Genomic DNA, 26,949 nt, shown 5'->3' with positions numbered 1-26,949 from the left:
ACAATTAAGCAAGTTTTTCAAAGCACCTGCTTTTCCAGCTGAACTTAGAATTTTAAACAGTCATGTAATAGGCAACTTTACTGATATTAATTTTAATTGAAATGAGTTTGATATAACAAGTTAACAAACAATTGGAATAGTCTAAAAAGAAAAAAAAACAAGTAAATTTGAATACATGTATGTGACAATAATTCAAGTTACTCAAAATGTGATTTGCATATCACACTTGCCCCCAAAAATTGAACACATAGCATAAGATTAAAAAAAAAATCTCACATCTTCAAAATGTATTCGATTGTATTTCCAATGATAAAATTATATGTTTTTTTTAATATATAAAATGATAAAATAATATGATGTAATGAATTTTAATCGATGACTGAAAATGGTAAGTGAAAATTCTAGTAAGTCAAATGTTTTGTTGAATTTGAGTGATTTTTAAAAAAAGAAACCATTGTCAATGTTTTGATTCCTGTAAACTTGGAGGTGAACTTTGTCTTAACGTCCACGGAATCCTTTGCTAAATATTCATTAGCTGAACATACACAGGAGAATGTCATTGTTCATGGTATGGCCAGTCAGTTGTGATTATGTATATAATTTAATTTTTAAGATCTTTATAATTAATACACAGGATTCTCATACATATGATACACTGCACCTTCTTATATACAATGCATTATCACGCACACATGTACATACAGTCAGTATAATCTGATTTCAAATTGAAATTTTCTTGATCAAGCAGCAAATATAAATAAATAATCTAAAAACTTAGTGAAAGTTTCATTTCAAAATCCAATTAATTTATGTTGTAATCTCGTCTTGAAGTGAATCATCGCGGGAGAGATCAGGTATTTTCAGCCAATCGTTAGCTCTCTCCATTATTGTCTTAATGTTAAACAGAGTTATCAGATCCTTGTAGTCACACGGGACTACTTCATCGTTGTAGCTGGACTGGGGGAAAACGTCATTAGGGCAAAGACTGAGGAAGTTTGCCGCCTGCTCACAACTTTCTTTTGCTCTTTTGTCTCTGAAGATCTGGGTGATGTCATTGTTTCCAAGACGGTCGATTTTTGTCAGAAGAATAAGCTGGGGTATGTCTAAGAAAATTAGCATACATGTATAATATCTGCAATGATAGCCACTCCCCCCATTGATTATGAATTTTCGGTTACTTTCCTCTTTGAATAGGTCGACCTCTTGTCTTTGGGGTATTTTTCCCGAAAATATGTTATTACATAGTATTATAGAATATCTACGTAATTTTGTTTCAACTATTATACGGTGAGGTTGAGGTTAAAACTTTAAACAACTGTGTATATCAAACTTCTTAATCCTCCCCACCTATGCAAAAGCCACATTACGTTATGTAGGTTCACATTTGTTCAAAAAATGACTCCTTGGACTGGGGTTGAACCACAATTGGCATCCAAGGATTTACCTTGGAGTATGTGGGAAAAGACCATGATTAGTCATATCTATATACAATGTAGATGCATTTTCAGATAGCGATAATTCAATTTTTATTTTTTTTTTTCAATTTTAACCCCAGGGGTAGGGTTGGGCTACGATGGGGCAGTTTATTTTTTACACGTATATAGGAATTAATGGGCGAAAATCTGCTGATGAAGAGAAGGAGGGCTATTATGATAGTGACTCAGTAAGCGTTGTAGCCCATTGGCCTTATATTTGTTTTTATCTGTGTATGACTTCTTCACCATATGTGAAAAAAGAAAAAAATAAATATACATGCATGAAGCATAGAAAAATAAGCATAGATAAATAAAAGAAATGTAAGAAAATTAAAGGAGATTGGAGTTAGCCGACACTTATTTTCGTTAAATTATTTAACAATTCTGTTGTATTACCTGATAAACCTTGAATGGTATCATCTATTTATACAAGAAGAAAAACAAAATAATTTGTAATTAAAGAAGGCATTGCACTATTGACAACACTATTTTTTTCCCATTATGTCAATGAAAAAGACGATGGCCTTGACCTGACATGCTAAAATTAAGACAGTAAAATTGAATTCAAATGATATCATCACCTAAGTTTTATTATCTTTTCACATGAAAAATTCATTATTTTTTAAATACAATTAATCATTAGAAGCATTATGAAGAGTAAATGGAAAAAGCTACTGTATTTGTTACAAATACCTTCTTTGCATATCTTTTTTATAGTCTTAAATTGATCCAAAACTTCATCCTGAACGAATCCGTCTTCATCGGCCGCCAAAACGTAAACAATACAGTGTATCTTTCCTTTCTTTGGTGGCTCTTGACAACACTTTTTGTCATCAGACTTAATTCCTTCCTTGGGATCTATCTAATTACATTTTAACAGCTTTAATGAGTACTGTAAGTAGAATAATTTTCAATAAAGGGGGGGGGGACCTTTTTCTGGATTGCTAAACATATACATATTTCCCAGAGATAGAATTTCATAAAAAATCGCAATGAAAGATAAAGTTTAAATATCAATATTCTTTGAGGTAAGTACATCTAACCTCGTAAAGTTTACCTTTGAAATCCACAAAAATTGAACCCCTTTTGAATAAAGCAATTCAAAGGTAGGGTCTAATAACTTGAAAGAGCATTTATTTGATTGATAGAAAATACGATGACTGGCAATCGATACAATAAGTACATGTAGAAAATAAAAACCAAAATAATGTTTATGAGAAGGTTTTACAGATAAACTGATATCAATGTTAGTGATAACAAAAGAAAATTATATTTAAAATAAAAATCTAAGCAAACTTTTAAAAAATACAGTTTAGTACAGAAAAAAATTTAAAGAACGATTTACCATACAGTATAATTAATTATTGCTTACAAATGATAGGCAAAAATATCGCAGCACCGGTTTTTATTCTCTTAACCATGATATGATTATTAATTTTACACTTTAGTCAAAATAAAAGATTACATGCTTAATTTTATTTTTTAATGCATGTAGCATCATTTGATCAACAAAAAGTAGGAACACTTCTAGTAAATTTACAACTAAGATAAGTGGTATCTTTTAGGAAAATATGCAATAAATAACTATGCCATTATTTATAGATTAAAAAGTCTAGATATGAATGAAATGAAGTTGTATAATTATAAGATCTTCGTGTAAACGTCTGTAAGCCAATAACAAAATTTGTAAGTTTTTTGAAAACTTTATTAAACTACCGTGATCGTAAAGATTTTTAAATGCTTGTTTCTGAAATTTCATCAGAATAGACCAATACGCTGGTTATAGCAAAAGCTTTAAAAATCCGTCCCAAATATTCCAGAAGAGCTTAGAACTAAAACTCCAAAAGTAATAATCAAGGTGATGTCCAAAAATTAGAGTCCAAAAAGTATTCCAAAAGAGTCAAAGAAAAGAGAATAGAATAGAATGCCGTTTTCCGGCAAAACAGGGTATATTGTGCTAAGAGGGTATTCATGGTCCCGGATATAAAAGTACTTTTCATTGGCTGACTTAACATTGCCATGCCACCTACGCTTTGTCCGTAGGTCTGTCCGTTGACCTATGAACCCCAATATGATACCACCCTCCAATACAGGCATACCTTCATTAATAATATTTATGGACTCAGTCTCCATCTCTGCACCACAGGAGTTCTAGCCCTAGGCTCTTTTACTTATCTGCTTCAAAGCTCCCAATTTTTTTTACTCTTAATCAAGAATCTTAATAGTTACTTACATTTCCGTTCAAATTTTATTACTTAGTATCGATGGGCTTGATTGGTCTATTCTGATCAATTCCATTACAAAATGATTTACAAAATTATAGTTCATTGTACCAACAACAAAATCCAATTTGTTCTAACAAGATAATTATAGTACATGAACGTAAAGTCCCTTTTCCAATTATAAAGTCACTGTATGATTGATTGATTGTATGTTGTTTTATTCGAGAATATTTCACTCATATAGAGACGTCACCATATACCGGTGAAGGGCTTCAAATTTTGACCTTTACTCGGCACTCAGGGCCATTGAGCAGTGAGGGATCTTTATCGTGCCAACTCCTGCCGTGACACGGGGCCTCGGTTTTTAAGGTCTCATCCGAAGGACCCGCAACTTTCACTTCAAAGTGCCGAGCGCATGGCGAAGGAACAGTTGCTACCCATTTTTTATCGACTTAGGTCAGTCGCGGCCGAAATTCGAACTCACGACCTCCCGATCACGGAGCGAGCCCCCTACCGACTGAGTTACCAAGTCACTGTATGTGGTACACTAATAATGTACATCCTTGTTTAATAAACTTCTATTTTATTTTACTGTCACTACTAAGTTCACTATTAATAACTAAAATGATTATGATATGAGTCCAAGTTTAAAATGTTCAAATAAAATGTCCATTCTAAACCCTATAGGTCTACACGTCACATTAAGCATTTTTTCTGTATTTAGCCAATCAAACGTTGAATTTGTTGCTGTAGTAGAGATTGCCATTCCTGATGTAATGCATGTTTGAATTGCAGGTGTCATTTGACAAACTCAGCCATCAATCATGTTCCAAATGTGCTGAATAGAGTTGTGATTTATATAATGTTTTTTTTTTAGTTTTAACTGATATACATTTTAAAACTAAAAAAAAAAACATTATATAAATCATAAGCAGTATTAATGAGAATCAAGTATATGTGCATACCCAATAATGTCAGGAGTGCAACATTTGATGTTTTGCTCCCAAGCATGAAAAAAAAAATATTATCATTATATGATTTTCTTATTTTTATTTTGGAAAATAAAGAGAAAAAGAACATTTTTACCAAAATGATTTCGCAAAAAAATCTTCTCAAGAACCATGGACAGATTATCACCTAACCTGCACATTAGGATGGGGATATGTTGTAGATTAAAAATTGTTCAAGGCATCACTCTGGGGCAAAGGGCGTGGTCTCAAAGTTGACCTTAAATTATGTTAAAACTTTGATAATTTGCCCACTATAAGAACTAGAATCATCAAATCTTGTCATTTGATGCATCTTAGGACCTTAAGTCATATTGATTTAAAAGAAGTTCATGGTGTCGTATTTTCTGAATTTTACAGATATTCATTTTCAGTTTGGTTTTGACGTATATCTTTAACACTCTTAAAAGGCATATATGAAATATTTTCTTTTCACTAATTAATAAAAATAATTTACCTATAAACACATAAAAAATCTGCACCTCTTTATCTGCAGTGGTTAAGCTAATAAAAACAATAAATTTGACATTTTATGCCTTCTCACGGAAACACACGAGCCTTAAAGCAGCAAAAACTCTCTTATCAGCTGTGGAATGCGCAACAAGAGCATTGTACCTTACAGTTAACATCATGGCTTCACAAACAGATGGAATTGAAATATTAGAAGAAAAAGACATTTGGTTTGATTTGGAAGTGGAGGAGGATTTAGGGAATAAAGATGATCTTAGTGAAGATTCTTCTGAGCATGATGATTCAGATTTTGATATTATTGGGACAGAAAACGCTGACGTTGGCATTCTCCCCTACCAATATGAGCCTTATGCAACGAAAATCTGTTATAAAATTCAAGTAATTCCACCTCCACTTCACTGAAACAGCACAAAAAAGTTCTAGTCTAATTTATGCTTCTTAATTCTATTTTGAATACTCACAAGCTCTTGGTCAGAAGTGCAACAAAAATTTAGAATTATTGCTGATCAAATATGAATAAACTCATTAATGAAAACATTGATGAGTTGTATGTTTCTGGTTGACCTCAATTGCTTACAGTTTAAATCCCGTGTAGGAAAATATGCTGTAAATTATTTTTTATCTTTTAAATATAAATTTTTGCTAGTTTTTGACAGGACAAGGGAATACTTCAAGAAATAAAGCATAGTTTAACGAGGTTCGCCCCTGAGCCTTTGAACAGATATATATCTTAACCTATATTTAAAAAATTCTACATAAAGTTTTAATTCTTTCAATAATATTGGACTCTACAATGCCAATTAAACTATATTCAGTTCAACTCTATGATTAAATTCCATACCGAAAGCATTAAGAGATGGAACTATTTTTTGTGGCGGAAGGAAGGTTTTTTAAGAAGAAAATGATCATTTTTTCTCTTTCGAAGTATTTAAAGTTTGTTAAGTTAAGATTCCTTTTTTTTTTTTTTTTACATGCAGTCTGCACACAGAGTTATTTTGTGCAGTGAACTGTTTTATACTGGTCCTAAATTATATATTAAATAAACTGTCATGAATTCTTTCATCATATTTGATAAATATAGCAAATATATTGTGAAAATCAAGAAAAACATTATCCCTATTTTAAGCTTAAAATTAGAACTATTTTAGTAATATGAAAATTAACATCAGAGACCCCCATTTTTTATTTTATTTTCTGAATATATAAAATATTTTTAACCATTCTTCATAAATTCAGTAAAATGTCATTACTTTCAAATGATATTTTTGCTTGTTAAATTTTTAATGCCAGAAAAATGAAATTTTTTGAGTGCAAAAAGGTCAAATAATTGAACATGCGGAGTAATTTGAAAATATTTTCGTTGTCACAAATTTTAATGTGTCTATTCAAGATGAAATAAGACTGTGTTTGTTTCCAGAATTTATTTGAATAAAAAACATTGGAGGAAAAACTTTAAAAATTGATTGATGTGTAAGACGTATTTTCAGTGCAAAAAGGTCAAACTAAATGCTCTGTAGAGCCAAAAGAAGCGCATTGACCCCAATTTTTGATTTTAATTTTTGATTAAGCTATGTGTATAAATTCTAAAAATATACTTGATAAAAAATTCTCATTACTTTTGATGGCAGGATCCAACCTCCTTAAATACTTTCATGTGTTTTAATTATGTAGTATTGGACAATAGATATTACACAATTTTGTTACCGCTTGATGTTGCCAACATTTTATGCATTTTTATGTTGTATGGTTTTAATTTTAAATTTTACTACAGTCAGGGGTGCATCAAAACGCTTTTATAATTATCAATAAATTTCATCTATCTTTATTAAATTTTATTATAAATTGCAGAAAATGTTAAATACTATTTGATGTTCAAATCATTACGTCTATCAAAAAATTACAGATATATTGTTTGGAATTTTACGGGTCAATTCATGATCAGAGAATAGTTTTCGTCACTTAACATATATCTTCAAATACAATGTGTATATTACACATTGCAAATAATCATGTTTTCAAGCCTTGAAAAAAAATTAAAAAAAAAAAAAAATGCCATAAATAATACCAAATATCAGAATGATGAACTGATTTACAAACTTTGAATGAGCTATTGTTTGTGTTATAATTTTCAAAACAAGGTTGAATAAAAACATATCAGATGTCAGGAGTACAACACAATAATGTTACGTTGGTCTTTTCAAAATGTAGTATTTTTTGTGAGAAAACTTGTATATCAAAACTATTTTTCGGCTTAGATTTAAAGAATTTTACTTAAAAGGACAAAAAAGTAATATTTGGGGAATTTATTGTTTCATATTACTTTCATATTAAAACTTTTCAAATCAGAAATAAAAAAAAAAAATAGTGTAAAATAGCAATCAAAAAGCCAATTTCTTTCATAAATACAAGAGAAGAAACTCTAAATAGGGTTAGATCTACATGTAATCATTTATATCCCTGACACCATTTTAAAGCATAAAAACTATATTTTCTTTTGATTACAGATGTATATATTTTACAAAGGATGTAGTGATATTTTCTTCTTTCAAATTACGTTTTACTAATAAAAATTCCGATATTTTTTATGCATTTATCAATTCTATCGCTACTTCAGGAATTTTAACTAGAATGCATGTACAGTATGATGATACAATTGAAAAAACATGTTATGGTTAGTTGAATTTAAGAAAAAATCAATTTGGTGGTCATTATTTTTTTAATTCACCCATAACAAGAGTCATCAAAATGTAATTCACACAGACTGGAATATCTAGTAGGCCCCTCAGGCTTCAGGCCATTTTCTCTTGAGTCTAACAAAGGCATCCCACTCCACTTTGGCACAAGATATGTTTCCTTTTTAAATGGAAAATAGTGCAGGGACACTCCATCTAAATGTGTACTTGATCACCGACCTGCTACACATCTTCTACCCCCTTTTGTTTCACTGTGAGCATCAGAGGACATGTTTATTTACATGCAATGTAGTGTAACAACATTGAGGCTGTCCCTGCATCTGTTCACATTCTTTACGTAACGCAGCTGAAAACAGCGGAAACTGTCGAGCTCAGGTTACTTTCACTGAGCATTTAATATTTTGATTAATTTCAGCTTAACCATATATCTTACAAATATGATTTTTTTCAGGACTGGATTTTCAATAAACAGATAATTTTTTTTATCAAACAATATATATATATATATTTTTATTAAAGGTGCCTTTTAAGCCTATGAATATGTTAACTTTTCAGTTTATGGATCATGGGGCTTTGAAGTGTCAACCAGAAAGTAAGTTACTATAACCTACCGTCTGAATTTTATGGCTAACCATTTACAACACATTTAAGGTCAATATTTCTGATCCTGAGATGTTTAGAATCATCAAACTTTGTCTGTTAATGCATCTTGCATCCTTAGAGTGTGCCAATCAATCACAGTGGCTTACTTTCGGAATTTTAAGACTTACAATCCTGAAACTTTGTCAGTTTATGCATCTTGGTTTTCGGAGTAAGTTACTTAAAAAAGTAGATCACGGTGACTTTTGGAATTTCACATTTATATTTAAATATTTCCAAAAGTAGGAGGCTTTAAATCATCAATCTTTGTCAGTTGATGCATCTTGGATCATAGGAGTATATAAACCAAAAAGGATGTCACTGTGCTCTTTTTTTGGATTTTACACTTTCTCTCAAAATTTAGGAGAAGAAGAGGCTTAAAATCATCAAAGTTTGTCAGTTGATTAAACTTTAGTCCACGGACTGTGAGAACTAAAATATTTATCACAGTAGCTTACCTTTGGAATTTCATAGTTTCATCTCAATATTAAAGGTAAGAGGTTTGAAATCATCAAACTTTTTTGAGTCGACTCAAACTTATGGATCCTTTTGTGTCAACCAAAAAAGCGGGTCACTGTGTTTTACTTTTGAAATTTCATGGCTACATCTGAATATTTAACATAATAAGGGGCTTAGAATCATCATATTTTTCAGTTGATACATCTTGGTTTCCTAGAGTCTTAGCCAAAAAGTATGTCATGGTGACCTTCTTTTGTATTTTTAAGGCTTTAACTAAATATTTAAAGTACTAAGGGCTAACATTGGAAGTGAAAGATTGTACAGTTTATTAGAGGGGTGATTCTAGACCTTTGGGTCTTTGTTTTCAAAACTGGAGTTTTTGACAAAAACGTTTTATCTAACCATTATTTTTGTATTGTCACCCTAGCTATTAATAGTATATTTTGTGGGGTCTTCGTGCTCTTGCAGGATGCATTATCATTTGTTCTGTTTTTTTGTTGTTGTTTTTTTTTTTTTTTTTTGTTTTTTTGTTTTTTTTAAATTCTAGTGATGATCAACTTCATGACCTTTATATATATATATGACAATCTTACTTGCCTCAACCCAGTTAACTACCATCATATTGCATTTTGGACTTACGGAGGACAAATAAAACTGAATTGCGTTACTATATTTAAAATAAGTAATCTACTTTCAAACTCCTATAACGGAAAACAGTTTGGTGTTGCAACCCAAATTTCATGTGTATAATTATACTTTTGCACTGACCAAATATCCAGCTTTGATATGGCCTTCGCAAATCTTCTTGATGTCTTCGGTCCGTACTCCTTTGTTTCCCTTAAAAAGTCCTCGGATATCAAACAATTTTACGGGTAAGTGTTTCGTTATACCACCAGTTTTTATTTCTAGCTGATAAGAGTTTACCTACAAATTAAAAAGATAAACTTGTATAACTCTACACTGCAAAATAATTATACACATTCAATGAAAAGCAATAAAATAATAAGCTTTAAAAAAAAAAAAAGAGAAATAACAATTTTTTGTTTCTTTTGCCACGTATAGCTTACAAAAATCAAAAAGTACGTGGTGCACAACTTCGAATTGCTTTTAAAATCTGCATTATCAGCATTGTTACAATACTTATTTCAAACGTTTAGGGGATTGGAAAAGGAAGGGTTTTGATTAACCCCTCTAAAAATTATAAAGTCGCAAGTTCGAATCAACTACCCCTGCATTAAGATTTTTCATAAGAGTGGAACAAAAATATATATCATTAAAAAAACAATATTAGTAGAGTATAATGGGATACGTAGATTACTATTTATTCTGGCTGTCTAGAGATTTTTTCTCGATTTACGAACAGTTAAGTTTCTCTACCTTGAATTCACAATCTTGAACGGCTACAGGTTTATGTCTGTGATTTAAAAGGAACAATAGTGAAGGATGTCGCATGTATAATTCTGTTTTGTTTACGAATGTTAAAATGTAATAGATCAGGACAATACATGTAAATATAGAAAATTAGAAGAAAAAAAAGAGAAAATTGATATCATAGATCAATAATTTAGTATACACCTATAGTATGATTAGCGAGATTGATGATTTTATTCCTATGTGTCATGCCTGCAGCTGAGTGCAAGTGATTAATTAAAGAAGCAGTGGATTTGGCTTTGTATATTCTCCCTAAATTTCAACTACTATTCAAATGTCTTTATTGTTTGAAAAATTAATAAATGAAAGCACAGATTAGATTGTTTTAAAGGGATTTTTGTTTTATAAAAATAATTTTAGTGTCTGGTATTTTTTTGGATTTGGTTTTTGGTATATAATAAGTACCTACTTTATGGAATCATTGTTCAATCTTTTTGTGCCATGAGTCAATCGCTTTTTAGGCTATTACTTAACCGATCAGTTGTAAATATACTAAAACTTAATTTGAAATCCTACCCTTTCTGTTATACTCTCGGACCCCACTGCTCCAACGGCAGCTCGTTTAATAACTCTTCCCTCTTGTAGTAAAGCTGTCAAACACGCATTAACAAAGGAAGATTTCCCACTTCCGGCTTGTCCAAGGAGTAGAATATTCAGTGTTGTGTCATTTTTAGTCCTCATCTCCGATATGTTTTTCAAAATGTTTTCTTTTACCTACAGACATACAAACATTTCTCAAGCGTATAGTCTCTTGAGCAAGCCGTATCTGTGGGAAAATATTTTTCAAAGTTGATCAATTATTACTTGGAAAAAATATACTCTTGAACTCAGTTGTTTAAAAAGGTATCATAAACTCTTTATCCAAGCTTATCTGCTATATTGCAGACGGCAGCACATGTATAACATGTAAATATATCTAAAACCAAACACAGCTCAATAAATCTTAATCAAAATCATGCATCAATTTAATTTCAGTATTGTTTAGAAAGGTTTGATAGGGAGTTTATGAAATTAATTTTAATGAAATTGTGCATTGTTGTACTAGCAAGATGTACATGTCATCTAAACGTTCTTCATTTGACCAGACACGATTTATACATAAATTACATGTATTAACTTGCACAATTTTTAGGAACTGTAATGATCAGTGGTTCGATTAAGTCCCTAACCAAAAATATTGCCTTCCTGCAAACATTTGCTGAAAGTCTGCAGCAGACATTACAGAAAACTTGCTGCAGACATTGCTACAAGCTTGCTGCAAAAAAGCTAAAGAAACATGACAGCCTATACAAAGCCTTTGAGTTTGCAGCAAGTTTGCGGTAAGTATGCAGCAAGCTTACAGCAAACATTTTACTACGCAAATGAGGTTTGCTGCAAGACTGGAGCAAACATTTGATTTCCCAAATATGGAATTCTAGTTGCTAACTTGCGGCAAACATTGCTGTACACTTGCGACAAACATTGCTGCATTCTTGAAGGAAACATTGCTGAAACGTGCAGCAAACATTGCTGCTAACTTGCAGCAAACAATTGAGTTGTTTTTTAGCACATTCCTGCCTATAAGCAGTATGTTCTTTGCCTTTTTCTTGACCTTTATAATAGATAAAATCCACCACATGTGTTTCACATGATGGAAGTTTCTGAAGTGTTGATAGTCTATCTTTGTGTTCCTAGACAATGTAATGTCATGCAAATCTAAAAATTTAATATAATGCTTAACTTGTACTTCATGTTGGGGAAACTACATTGGACAGACCGGTAATGAACTATCTGACCGCGTAAGAGTCCATAAACAACTAATACGGAACCCCTCTATCATGAATACGGCTTGCATTGAATATTTCGATTCATGTGCAAGTGGAAACTTTTTAACATTTCCATTTTATGAAATTCTAGAAAATAATGAACAATTACTGACAGCCAAGAAAGATTACTTTGTAAAATTATTTAAACCTACAATAACTACATGTGTACATGTACATTGAACATTATAGCTCAAAAGTACACATGTAGCAGTCTCTTTCATTACAGTGGACATATGTTCAATTCTATACTTTTGGTGTCCTATTGACATTAATCTGCGCCAATGTATAATGCATCCTTCGTTACGTCACAATAACGACTTGTTGGTCACGTGATCAAATCCTATGAAGCCCCAAGGGCTTCACAGTAGATTTTATCCAACCAAGTTCATTTCCCAGTGAACTTTTTAACATTGTTGTTTATTACTTATATTTATATTTGAGACAAATATCCGAATAGAACTGCATGTATTACATGAACCGCCCGCCGTATTGCTATGTTGTGACACGCAATGACCTAGAAGTTGTTTGGTCTTGAGAGTTTGCCTCGCTCTAACATTTGAATACTGACATTGATGTTCAGCAGTCTAGTTCAGGAAATCTCTGTTTATAATGAAAGAACAATGATCGCTACTAAAATAATCTCACTATTTTATGAGTTCTTTTTACATGTAAAGTTAGAAGCGATGGTATCTTCTGTTTCAGTTTACATACCCTCAAAGGAATTTCGGGTTAAAAAGGTAAGCGCGATTTTAGGCTAATTATATTATTCAAATTATTCTTCACACCAAAGAAAGATCTAATGAACTTTTGTTGAATGAAAAAAAAATCATATGTTTCAATTATTTTATCATTTCATCGCTATCAACATAGAAGTTCCGAGATCAGTTTCACCGTGACAAAAATATGTAGGAAAGATTGCATCTCGCCGTGAGATTCGGTTTGACCTCTGACCCTTTATAAGCTCATACAGAATTATACATATTTTCTCTTCAATAGGTTTATCTAAGAAAATATTTACAGACGTTTGCAGATGTAAATATAATGTATTAAATGTGATGTTGTTATTTTTAAGTATCTTAGATTTAATTTTCATATATATATATATATATATATATATATATATATATATATATATATATATATATATATATATATATATATATATACACGGTTACCTGCGAATTTTCTGTCAATGATTGATGGATTTCACGCCAAGAGTCATTAAGCAAATCTGTCAAGTAAAATTTATAGAAGACAAGATTTGCTGTAACACATTGTTCAGTCTGCAAAACTTTGTTTAACTGCATGTGCTTACATGAACATTCTTTTCCCCTTCCAGGTCTTTTAGAATTCTCAGCATTCCTTGTTAATAAATCTACAATACATAAAGACTAAAAGGTATGGGGAAAATCAATTATTAATCACCCTTATAACAAATTGCAAGTCCGTTAGAAAACGAAATCCTTCAAATGTGTTATTTTACTGTTAGCCTATTTTAAAAGTTAACCTTTTTGTGTTTGCAAAAAGTGATCTTTGACATAAAACTTGAACGTAGTGATAAACTTTGATTGCACTGAGACAGCATATCATGAAAAAGCAAACAAAAAATATTACGAGAACACTTTTGCAAACAAACCTTACAATAAATAGTTGAGTATTTTTAATTGTGTTCTTACTGTGTATACCGTAAATCCCCAAAAGGGAAATCGGAATAGCTACTGCAGCTGCTCCTTTCACATAAACTGAAAAATATAAAGAGTTGTACATAAAATTTCATACTCTCTCTGTCTCTTTCTCGCGCTCCCTTTCTATATCTGCCTCTCTACCTCTCTCTCTCTCTTTCACTACATAAACTCACACACACAAACACATCTTCACAAACATGCACAGATACATACACACTTTAGGTATATTATGTACGTATACAGTGCACATAAATTAGTATAAATGATCATGACTATGTATAGTACTTGGACAGAAGGTTTTGTATGTAAACCTACATTTAAACATATATTATTATATTATACTAAATATTTTTTTTTTACATTGACAGCACACGTTCTTTTTCAAAACCGTAATTATTTATTTTTATTCATCATACCACTGTTATCCTTTAGTTGTTGCAAAAGATCCATTTGTTGTATTGCCTCCCTTAGACCTAAAATGCAATATATTATAGTGATGAATACCATCTACATAGAAGTTTAAATCCAGACAATAGACTATAAAATTACTTAATACCATATTTGTTTAATATAATTAGCAATGCTTATTAGTAAGCAATGACAAATTAGAAAATTAATGAATTTCTTCCTTAAATTGGAAAATTTTGCAAAGACCACCTGAAAGTAGACTTGATACATGTAGCTACATGTACTGTCTTATTCTTTTCACAAACAATGTGGTCATGTGATATTTTTATATGATAATGAAATCCTAATTTTCACTGTTGTTGATAAAATAAGAAAGGACAACAAGGACATGAGACTAAGTTCTGTCGTTTATTTGGCTTTAGCATGCCTTTCCTTTTATTTTTTCTGTAACACATTTTACTTTTTCTTGAGTCTGTAAAATCGTATTAATATATAAATGCATAAGTTACATAACCAAGAGAAAGAGAGAGACAGACAGAGAGAGACAGAGAGAGAGATTACCACAATGAAATATTTATTTATTAAAGAAGGAACAGTATCGTACCCTGTAAAAACATCATCAGGTAAGAGGAAAATTAAAAAGCATCTGCAAAACCTTAACTTAATATAAAGAAAAGTAGTATTAATGGAGAATTAATACTCTTTTTAGCCCACCTGAGCCGAAGGCTGAAGTGAGCTTTTCTGATCAAAATGTGTCCCTTGTCTGTCGTTGTTGTCGTTGTTTGCGTCGTTAGCAGTTTTACAATTTAATTTTTTTTTCTACAGAACCACTGGATTAATTTCAACTAAACTTGTCAAAGAGTGTCCTTGGGTAAAGGGGATTCAAGTTGTTTGAATGAAGGCCCACTCCTTTTTCTAAGGGAAGATAATTAAAAAATACTAGAAACTCATTACGAGCGATGTCTTCCGTCCAATTCTGAAAAAACACACGAAAATTCAAGCTGAAAAAGAGATAAAAGAAATTCGTGAAAATTCAATATGGAAGCCACTACACAAGCGCAATTTTACCAGCCATCATCGATGTTAACTTTGTATCATTGCTCGAAGTAACGAGCACGTCGGGGAGGTTAAAAGTTTTTTTATATAGTGCGGAATTATAGAATGAGAGCTAGTTAGCCAAATTTTGTGCAAGCAGATTCACATCGGAATTCGTTACTTGAGTTTAAACAATAACAAATAATCTTTGACTGATGAACTGATGATACTGTTTACTTCCTTTATTCTTTGTGTATCAACTTTTTATTCCATGCAATTCCATGTACCTGTATTTCATACAAACGTGTCCTTGTAATCTTTTTCTGCACTTCTGCATCAGACCATTTTTCTATTATGAAAGAAGAGTCACGATACATTACGTCATGAGTAAATCTTCGCGCCTTTTCTTTGAAATGTATGCTCTATTGAATGGTCTCCGTTATCATATATATTATTGTATATACCGTACAAATTACTCATTTTATTGCATTTTGAGGTCAGAGTATTTATGTTTTCAAAGACAGATTATCCATTTCATAATCTGAAAGATCCATCAATTCCTTCATATTTCATTGATCCTTATGGTAGTTTCGTTCAACAAGACGCTCGGATGTCTCTGTAAACTCCAATATGCCAATCGACAATCCTCGACTGACTCCACTACGCTCCATACAAACCTCGGAAGTGATTGGTGGAGAAATATCCATCAAATCGATTACATTTCCCCGCCGGAAACTGCCTTGTAACTCATTTCATATTTTACTCTACATAAAGTTCTTCAAACATTTTTTTCTCTTGTCCATTTCTTCCTTGGATATTGGTTTTGATCACAACATCATGTAAGTAGTCTTTGAAAGCAAAACATAGTGTTGGGCGTGTTTCCAAGTAACTCAGACTTCAAAAGTATAACATTTGGAGGAATTTCAAATGAGATCACATGACTGTATCAGCAAGATGTTAGAAACCATTGACGTCCGAGGTTAGTGTGCGAGGAACGAGCCACCCGAGAAGCTCCGAGTGCCAACCTGCTCGTCGTAGACAGCCGCCATTTTGGACCCGCTTCAGATTTTAAAATGCGAATATCTAGAGTTTGGATTGATCAATTTTAAAACAAATTGCATATTAAGCATTTACAAAAGAGTCTCTCTTAAATTTACTAAAATTATAAAAAGAAAATTGAAAAACAAAAAAAGTTAAAAAAATGCCCTTTTTTAAATTCGCTTCCGGTAGCAACGGGAAGTGGTGACGACGCACAAAAAGATGATTCTGCAAATCTAAAGGTCATAATCTATCTTCTCCAATAAGTCTCTAGTTCATATCTTTAGCCGTTCTTTAGAACATTCAGCGACAAAAGTCCATTTAAAAATCAGGAAATAGTCCATAACTTGGAACCAAAAGAGAATTTACCAAATTTTCTTTGTGATGAACAATGTTCACTTAATGACTCATTTTTCCTGAAAGTTTCACTGAAAACCACCGAACAGTTTTCGAGAAAATGCCTGCACAAAATTTGGTCAAAAAAATAAGAAGAAGAAGAAGAAACAGTAGAATCACTATAAGGTCTTCCGTGAAGACGGAAGACCTTAATAATGGCATCTTTTACAAAAAATCTTCTCAAGAATCACCATGGTTGGTCATGTTGATACGGAAGCATTCAGGTAGTGTATAAATCTAAGTTTGTTAAAATCATGACCTCTGGGGTTAGGACGGGGCGTCAATAGAACAATTATACTTATAGGAAAAGTCTATCAAAATCTTTTAAAGCCATAATTAATCAAAGAAATATAAAAGCACCATCTTCGTTAATGTAGATTCAAGTTTGCTCAAATCATGCCCCCCCCCCCCCCCCCTTCCTGGGAGTATCTTGAGACCACTTATATATGTAAACTTTAATACTGAACTGATTTCTGCATTTCCAAGCTAAAGTGCTCAGGTGAGCGATGTGGCCCATGGGCCTCTTGTCGTTCAATACCTATATAGTCAAGAATTCAAAAAATAAGTTATGATAAAACCATAGAGTTAGAAATATAACTTGGCGTTTTCGGAAAGAAAGGTCAATGGTCCACATGTTATCGTCATCCCCACCTCAAATGGACGAGTGCCGCTGTTAACTCGTATAATTCTTGAGCCGCAAATGGCGCATTTCCTTTTATTTTAACACTCATAAATCGAATTTCAACATAGGAAATTTCCTGGATATGTTAATGGGATATTGGCCCATCGAACAATATTGCATTGATTTAACATTGATGACATTGTTGATGGGAAATTGACCCATTGAAAAATATTGTAACTATTTGACATTGCTAATTTTGTTAATGGGATATTGACCGATTGAACCATATTGTATACAATTGACATTAATAACAATGTTGATGGGTTATTGGTCCATTCATTTGACATTGATAACATTGTTAATGGGATATTGGCCCATTTTACCAAAATTGCGTGGCGTTGTGCATTCGTGAACTTTACCCAGTGCACAATTTAACTCGCTAGGGGTCGCCACTTTCGTTGTTGATTGTTTGAGAGACGACCCGGTGGTCGCTTCAAAATTTGTCATAAATTATGTCACCGGGACCAGATAGGCAAAACTTTAAATAAATCTCATCAACCAAAAAAGAGTTATTTCTAATAACATCCGAGATTAGGATAGATTATGTACTCTAAAGTTTCTCTTTATTGATTGTGTTTTGTAGTATTACAATGGAACAATATTTATGCTTTGCAATATTTATTTTGCAGTAACACAATAAAATCATATTCAAATGAAAGTTTCCTACCTTCATTTTCTTTTGCCAAATTTTGTATCTCCGACTTCAATTCTGAAGCAAACATACTGATAAGTACATGTTCATGCATATAAATGACTTGTATTTTTATGGTAAAAGGATTTGATATTTTCTTAAACCAAGTATAACAAAAACAAGTATAACAAACTTCTACATACCATTGATAGCATCAGCAGAAAAGGACGACGACGCCCCTCCCATTGTACCTGAAGAAAATAAAAAAAATATGTTTATGTAAAAAAAAATGACGCATTCATGTTTACTGATACAAATGCAGAAAGTTCCCTGAAGCTTTTGTTTGCATTTACACTGAATGCACTTTTGAATTCGTGTGCATAGATAATGTACTTGTAAAGTGGAGCACAGAATTGTAGCATAGTAACATTCAATTGAAAGAACAGACAAAGGGCAAGGGAAAATTACAATTTTAGCGCTGTTTCATTCGCTTAAATAAAAAAAAATGCACCTTGGAACACATACAGACCACTCACATAGGCAAAAGTATTTACCATTTTATTTTCAAATCAACAGAGAGAGCATAGCTGACTCTCAGCTTTATAAATAAAATATTAAGCCATCAATACAATCAGCTAAATCAATGAAACTCAGGTACAACTGCATGTACGTTTATTTATATGTATGTACATCACTGCACCTTCTTGACAAGGTTGAATATGTACATCTTACCTTTAAGGTAGTCCGATCCTCATGTTCTGAAAATCAGCTTTTCAGTAATTGAAAATACTCACAAAAATGTCTTGGATTTCACCGAATAATATGTATTTACCCATGGTTTTTCTTCAAAGTTCATCAATAAAGTTAATCATAGTATATAGGGAAAATTATCAAATCTCAAATGTATTTTCAGTAAATGCTAATAAAAGCACCAGCTATGGATTTTCTAATTGAAAACTGATCAACAAATATATTTTTGGATTCAAAATTATAGGTATCCAGACATTTTGAGAAAATTGCATGTTTTGCACACTTATACAGTTTTTAGTTCTTCTATTTACTTCAATTGTTATAAAATACATAGTGCAAAAAGTTTGTGTTATCATTGCAAGACATCCCAGATCACTTTTGACTTCATATCATGCTTATAAGCATTGGGATCTAATGCTAGATTGGAGGAAATTTGATTTGTCTTATTTTTGTACTTTTGTGGGGTACAATGTCAACCTTTTATAATAAAATTATAAGACTTCGAAGAACCCTAAAGCATAATGAGATGCATTAAGTAAAAATTGTTGCAAGAAGATATTTCAATTTCAAGCTTTATTTTGAGACTTTTTGAATTAAATAATAGATTTATGAGTTATCGTTACTATCTGAAGATCGGATATCCTTAATTTTTACATTTGTTGACCAAGCTTATCACAAATTGCACCCTGTGTTTTATTATAGGATGTATCTAGCTTATAACTGTACAGATAAAATTTTTGATCCTATTGTTGATTTTCCGATGAGAAAAGATATATTTACAAGCACGCTTTTATTTTCTAAAATCCACTACATTAAGAGGTATTTTTCAGTACTTTATAAAACTATTCCTCAAGATGAATTTAAGCCCAAGATTTTTGACATCATATACCACTGCCTCTTCAAAAACAGAGCATAGAAAGTTTGATATCTTGTGGATAGCAATCTACAAAATTGCTTTATTAACAACCAACCTAATCCTTTTCATCAGTACTACGAAATTTGTTTCATATCTTCATTGAAAAAATTTCATAACAGTAGTTTATGGAGACTAGGTCTTCAATCAATAGGAATTCCAATGGACAAAAGTTTTTTTTTTCCCTTATAAACCGACCTGTCTGTTAGCTGTGATAAAGCAGTAAAGGGATGTAAAACTACTACGCATATACACGTACAATAAGAAGAAAGAAGTCTTGCTGTGGCTTTTAACTTGATATTGCAATACACATACAACGAACACCATTTAAAAATATTCATTTTCTTTCAAATGTAGATTGATTACTTGTATATTCTAGGTACACATGTATATCCTAGTTAAATAAAAGACATCAGAGATATTGCTACATCTTTTTCGTATTTGGATGAGTTACTAAAAAAATAAAGTTATTCAAAATATGCATAAGGTTTGTCAAAAACAACAAACCAGTAAAACTAATACGGCTGCACCGTAATAATTTCATCGTATATCCCGTGGCCACTTTTTATGTCCTTATTGGGCTATTATGTTTGGAAGATATAACATATGCGGTCTGTTCTGATGTGAAAGCGATATAGAGATCTGATTAGAGAAAAATTTATTAACTAAGAATTCAATGATAAATGTAGTGAGTATTTATATTTGTACTGCTGGTGTCTGACTGTGAGATATAAGACTACTGTAATTTGACTGTCATGCGGAATTGTAAATTTAAGTCATACGTCAATTTTGTGGCTGTAGGGGACGATAACAGTTCTGGGAACACGTGACAACTCTAGCATAAAGTTACGTGTAAAAGAGGTGAAGCTAATGAACAGTTGTCGATCTAAAGAAATCATATCAGTGTGTAGGGCTTAAATAAGGATTCCTGGAAATTTCAGCACAAAAAAGGGATCAACATTTACTATGCAAATATACGGGAAAATTATATGAAAACCATTGCCCCAATGTATGACTACAATTAATCATAAAATTATTATCATGTACATTTAAATAATATAAATTTATAATCTTGTTCAAATGATGTTCCAATTAGATAGAGTTTTGGCCACAGTAACGACTCTGCAACAAAATAAAACTACGATTTGTAAACGTGGTTTTTATTGTTGACTACAATTAAGGAAGGTGTGCTGTATTTGAATTATATGAAGAAGCAAAAGTCAATATTCTTATCAAACAAAGTTAACAAACAAATATTTTCATGTATTCATAAATTCCTTGAATTTACTAAGATATTAAACTAAGAATACTTTAATATGGAGTACTTTATCACATGTACATTTTCATATTAAGGCTAGAACGGTAAGTAATTTATTTACATTGCTCTTGGCAAACTGCAATAGTTTTTTGTTGAAAAACATTCTGATTCTACACACAAGTGTCTTTCAAACGCATCCTACGTTAATTGTTATCACATTGAATGATGTCTTTATTTTTTTCAGTTTACCCTATAATGACAAAGAGCACAGGGCGAGTATGGTCGGTCTACAAGGAATGCTCTCTTCTCCATTGCACCTGATCCTACCTCTGTTTTCAGAGGTTCGCATTTGCTTTACTCAGAATATTTATTGTTTGAATGGGTTATGAGCATAATTTCTTTTCGTTACCATCACATTTCATTTAAGGGATCATTATCTTGGTTTATTTTATGCTAACAAGTGATAATTTTACTGGTATTATCCTGCTCATATACCATTAATTTTTTTCTCTTCACCAATTACACAAATACATGTATATATTTTCCCAAACCTTTATTGATTATCCAATAAAAAATATGCGTAAACTGGAGGATTATTGTAAAATCATAAGTTTTGTTATGAAGTAAATTTTCCTGTATTTGTTTTATAGAGAGACTCGAAAAAAATCATTTTCTTTATGAAATTTTAAAATTCTAACTGTAGTATTGTGCTTTTCTCCTACACCACAAAAATTACAGTATACAAAGTTTTTGTGATTCAGTGTCACGTTGCGACCAATTCTTGTTATGTATCTGATGATTATATTCTGAACATTTTCATTTTATAAGCTTATGGTGATGCCTGTAATCTGAGGTACTACATGTAGTAATATTTCAAGACTTTTGTTTCATTTTTTTTTCTGTAAAATAAGATTAAATAATTCAATGAAAGTAAAGAAGGAGTTGACAAATTTCTTTTTAATTATATTCTAAACAATACTGAACAATACTCACATTGTACTTACTGATATAATGGATCCAAAATCGCTTGTTTTGCAGTTGCTTCGTATCAATTATAGCTAAATGCGTTTAATGTTTTCGCTTTCATACCTCAAGCCTTTGTTGAAAGTGGAAAGTACGTCCAATTAAAAAAGCAGATCGGAGTGATAAAATATTATCTACAGGTAAGAGTTTATCTTTTTTTTTCAATATTATCAAAAGCACATTGTAGATTATATTATTGTTAATTAAAACAATGTGAATTTTCATCGAATGTCAATTTCAAAATCACTCTATAAAATACAAATAGTTTTTCACGGCTTTTTTTCTGTGTGTGTATTCTCTTTTTGTTTTTTTTATGAGTTTAATACTAGATTGTCTCTATTCAACAACTGAGAAGCGAAGGGCACGTTTACTTTAAATGCGTAGGACATCCAGAGGAATATTATAATCGTTTAATATACATGTAAATTTCTTACGAGTTTCTCATTAACAGATTTCATTTCTCATTTTTTATAATATGGCTTCAATGTTTTAAAATCCCGTTTTTTTTTCAATGTTTAGACCATGTATGAAGAAGTAAACAATAAAAATAACCACTTATAGTGACTTTGTTTTCATCTATTTGTCTGAAAATACCGACATTAAAGTATATCCTACATCTACATCAAATTTACCTGCTCCCAAAAGATAAAAAGTGTACAATTTTATATTTCATGACTTTTTCTTAAACCTTTTTAAGAAAACTGATATTTCCATCAAAATCTATGTACAAAAATCAAATAAAGTTGAATTTTTTTCTTGGACACATAATTATATCTCCAATGCAAGGAATATGTAGCAGTGATATTGCAGCCCCAACCATTTTTTTCCTCTCGTTTTTTTTTTATCTTGATTACTCCGATATCTCAGTCCAGTTGAGATTGAGATGACATCATTTAAAAGTCCACATCCCAACAGTTATTGTGCTTGTTTGAATGACGGGTTTTGTTATTTATCTAAGGATATATTTTGTACTGCCCATGTTAGTCAAAAAAGGGGTCAGTGCTGCCGATATTCATTTAATTATATGCACCTCGATTGTATTTCTGAACCAAATTGGGTACATACCAGTTTAAGCTTAATATACATTACTATGTATGCACACTTCATATATGTACTATGCATTTTCTATTAAAATACAAATTCAGAAAAAAAAGCACACCGAAAATTCATTATAGAGCATAGTGTATATCTTAAATGTCACGAAAGTTCACTTAAAACATGACTTCACATTTTAATTTGAGGATTGATTTACCAATTATTTATCATACAGTGCAGGAACATAAAACCGTTAGCACATTTTTAAATACATGTGGTTATGCTTATCTTATTCTATGTTTATTAATGGTAGCGCTAGTGGGATTTTTAATGTAGAAAAACGGACATGAATTGATAGAGGAGAATGACATTTTCAAAAATATTTATTTTCAGATGCATCATCTTTTATTTCATCAATCAACATTTTAATACAACAGGTACAGCAATTCAAAAAAACCTCTACCATTTATATTAAATTTATACTTATTTTAGGTATTAAAATATATCAATGGTATACTCAGGGAAGTACTCAAAATCCTTTAAAAATCATTACTACTTTTTATAAGAAATAACTAACTTCTTAGGTATACAGTGGATAGAATATTAACAAACATTCAATGCCACTAAAATTAGTAACATTGCAAAAAATGTACTGTTTTGATGCTTTTGTTAATGGACCACTGATTGAGCTGGTCCAGCTGACGTTTTGGCATGTTGTCTTTCCTTAGAGATATACACGCTATTTAAAGTTTTGCTAAATAAGTCGTTGTAATTACAAAACAATTAAGCAAGATCTGCAATTAAGAATTCAGCCTATGCTTGAATATTGATGAAGGTAGTGCGTAAACAGTATATAGACATGCGTGTCCGCGGGAAATCATAAACAACGAGGTATGTTGCATTTCGACTACTATTTTGAATAAAAGTTAATATCTGTCATTACAGAGTAGATGGTTAATACTGGTTGTTTTCAAAGATAAATACCTTTAAGCATAAAACGTATGCCATCCATGTCAAAAGTTATTTTGTAAACCAAACTGCCTGCCTCTTTTTCTTGATGCCATTTTTGTTTATCAATCTAAAAGAAGCAATGCTGTCACATGATGCATGAATTTAAATATAGACATTGCTTTCCTAGTAGGATAATAAATAATTATAATTTGAGATCTTTATAATGCTTTCATTTTTTTTTTCACATTTATTTCCCAGACCTATAACATTAAAGATGATATATAGGGCAGCTACCAGGGATGGGGCCCTGACTAAGCTCCCTCTATAACAATATATAATAATAATCCCTACAGCACCACGCAGGGTGCTAAATATCTAAGTCTTAATACAATGTCTCACATAATTTATTCATATCATACATTCAATATGTATATTAATTAAATTGTATAACATATATATTAAAAAAAAAACAAAAAAAAAAAACAGATATTATTTATCCGGATATCAATTTTGGTTCTAAATTTCTTGTTCGTATTTGCAATCCTGTCGATTCATGAATGTATTGCAATATATTGAATAAATGGGAAAAAAATACATGGAACCTAATTTAAATCTGGACTGTGGAAAACAGGTAACAGTTTCTCGAATTCTGTTGATACAGTTAACGTTAAATTCATATCTCGCTTAAAGAGGCTGGGGGGTTGTGGCCATTTTTAGACTATATTGATCTCCTTTAGAAGAAGAGCTCCATATGAAGATATAGAAAATGATCAAATTTTAAATTTTTTAAAGTTTTTGAAATTTTTCTTTGCCAAATGATAGTTGACAGCTTAAGATATCATATCTAAAAAATGAAGTTAAATCTGGTGGTTAATTTGTGGTTAATTTGTTGACCCTCCAGCCTCCTTAAAATTGCGTTTATCATTTTTTAACAATTGAAAAATTAATTTCATTTCTTTCGTGAATGCTTTTTGGAGCGATGAGGTAGTTATTTTTTTATTTTCATACTTGATACTGTTTCTTGTTTTCCATATTGACCACTTATATATATTAATCAAAGTGTTAACACAAATTCGAACGTTTTTGGGTTCACTGGCAAATCCCAGTAGAACAGTACATGCATCAAATTTGATTGAATCCTTTACAGGTATTAGTAAAATTATTCTTTGTACCAATTCTAAAACTGGTTTGACGTGTTTACATTCAAAATGCTTTCATTTTCAATTGTGTAATTTACAATATTTTCGTAACTTTATTTGGTACACAAAATAAATAAATTTCCAAACTTTGTTTTTAACTGACGCAAGTTACTGTAAACCAACTTTTATTCGCGTGCGAGAAATATTCGCGAGTTTCGCGACCTACTTTAAATCGCGAATTTTAATCACTGCGAACCATTTTTTTGCTTTGTATTTGTAGAGAATGTTTCCTTAGTCGCGAATATTAATCATCGCGGATTGTTTTCATACTGACGAAAAGTTGATGCGAAAAAAAGTTGGATTACAGTATAGCGTGTATATCTTTAAGAATATTACTTGTAGGGCATTCTTTATGCTTCATCAATTTCTGTTCTTACATGCCCCACCAAGAGCATTAAATATTTTCTTATATTTTATTCTTGAAGACAACATCAATATTTATTAATCACTACAATTTCTTTAGGAATCCTGAGAGGACAAATTGATTATTGATCTATCGATGTAAAATCCTGGTCCAGTGTGTTTTCCTTTATATGACTAAGCAATTTTACTCCCGATCTCTCGAACTTCTGATCTCTCGAAGTTCTCCTTCTCTCGAGCCAAGACCTGGGTCCAGTTACACAGATGATATTTCTTTTTTTTTATTCTTGATCTCTAGAAGGGAAGTGTTGATTACACATGAACGCCAATCAAGCGTGTAATTAAGATGGTATGGGGTACCAAACGAAACTTCTCCTACATATTTATTTACCCAAATTAGGAGGATTTGAAATACCCCCACCTTACGGTATGTTAAATTGTAAATTTAAAATTTTAAATTTTTTTATTATTATTATTTAAATGAGAAATACAAATACGATTTTTTTCTTCTTCTTATATAATTCTTTTTTGAAAGCTTATTATTATAGGCAGGGGTTTACTAATATAAAGTGTATATAAAAACAAAAACTGACAAGAAGAATGTCTTAGTATTTTTTTTTTTTAATTTTCAACAAAAAAAATTAGCGTAAAAAAGTGGGAAAACTTCATTTCTTGAAAACAGACGGATAGCATTTCTTGGAAGTCTACAAGTAGGATATATCTTAATTTTAAACAAATTGAAAAAAATTATATACATGGAAAATATTTGATTTTTTTTTAAATTAAAAAATTCTTCTTTTATAAGATCTAATGAACAACTTTTAGCTTCTTTATTTTGTGTTTTTTCAAATTAAGATTCCTTGTATAAATGAAAATTATATCATTCACTTTTGTCCAGATACACTCGTCACGAGTCCTCTGTATTGATCAGATAGACGAATTAATAGCGATTCTCTGTAACCACTTAAACTTCTTTGCCACGCATGGTCACTGATTTTGATGAAACTTTGCCCATTATTACAACTTGACACCAGAAACATATATCAAATAAAATTTCGTTGCTATGTCTCTTGGTTGCCATGGTAACAGGTAGAAAATTTGGAAAAATTGAGATTTTCAGCTTCTTTGAATCTTTATTGAGCCTTAATAAAGACTAAGAAAAACAAACAAACCATTCTCACAAAAACATGACACCTTGTTGCCACTTTGCTATAAAGAAACTATTAAGAATTTATCTCTAAGTAAGTCGTAACCATGGGTACATTTGGAAGACATTTTAGATGCTGAAAAATGCTGAAAAACGCTCAATATTCACTAATAATAAGTGTTACATGATGAAACTCAATCAAAAACTTAAGAAAAACAATAAAACTATTTGACCTT

At 31.2% G+C, this 26,949-nt stretch overlaps 1 protein-coding gene across 1 annotated transcript; it reads right to left on the bottom strand.

Moving 5' to 3' along the window:
- Positions 1 to 239: 239 nt before the first annotated feature.
- LOC133194466 (uncharacterized) lies at positions 240 to 14,339 on the bottom strand. The gene is made up of 8 exons (XM_061330421.1): positions 14,304 to 14,339; positions 13,879 to 13,944; positions 13,518 to 13,577; positions 13,378 to 13,433; positions 10,914 to 11,111; positions 9,735 to 9,890; positions 2,169 to 2,337; positions 240 to 1,103 (listed from the first exon to the last, which is right to left on the bottom strand). The coding sequence occupies exons 1-8, from the start codon at positions 14,335 to 14,337 to the stop codon at positions 808 to 810; spliced, it is 1,035 nt and encodes a 344-aa protein (XP_061186405.1). The 5' UTR covers positions 14,338 to 14,339; the 3' UTR covers positions 240 to 807.
- Positions 14,340 to 26,949: the final 12,610 nt, after the last annotated feature.

This window comes from Saccostrea echinata, unplaced genomic scaffold (genome assembly GCF_033153115.1).
Source record: "Saccostrea echinata isolate AGI-Se365-2 ecotype Australia unplaced genomic scaffold, CSIRO_AGI_Sech_v1 ptg000029l, whole genome shotgun sequence".
NCBI classification, from domain to species: Eukaryota; Metazoa; Mollusca; class Bivalvia; order Ostreida; family Ostreidae; genus Saccostrea; species Saccostrea echinata.
Note: the sequence above shows the minus strand (reverse complement) of the source record. Positions and strands in the feature narration are given on the sequence as shown.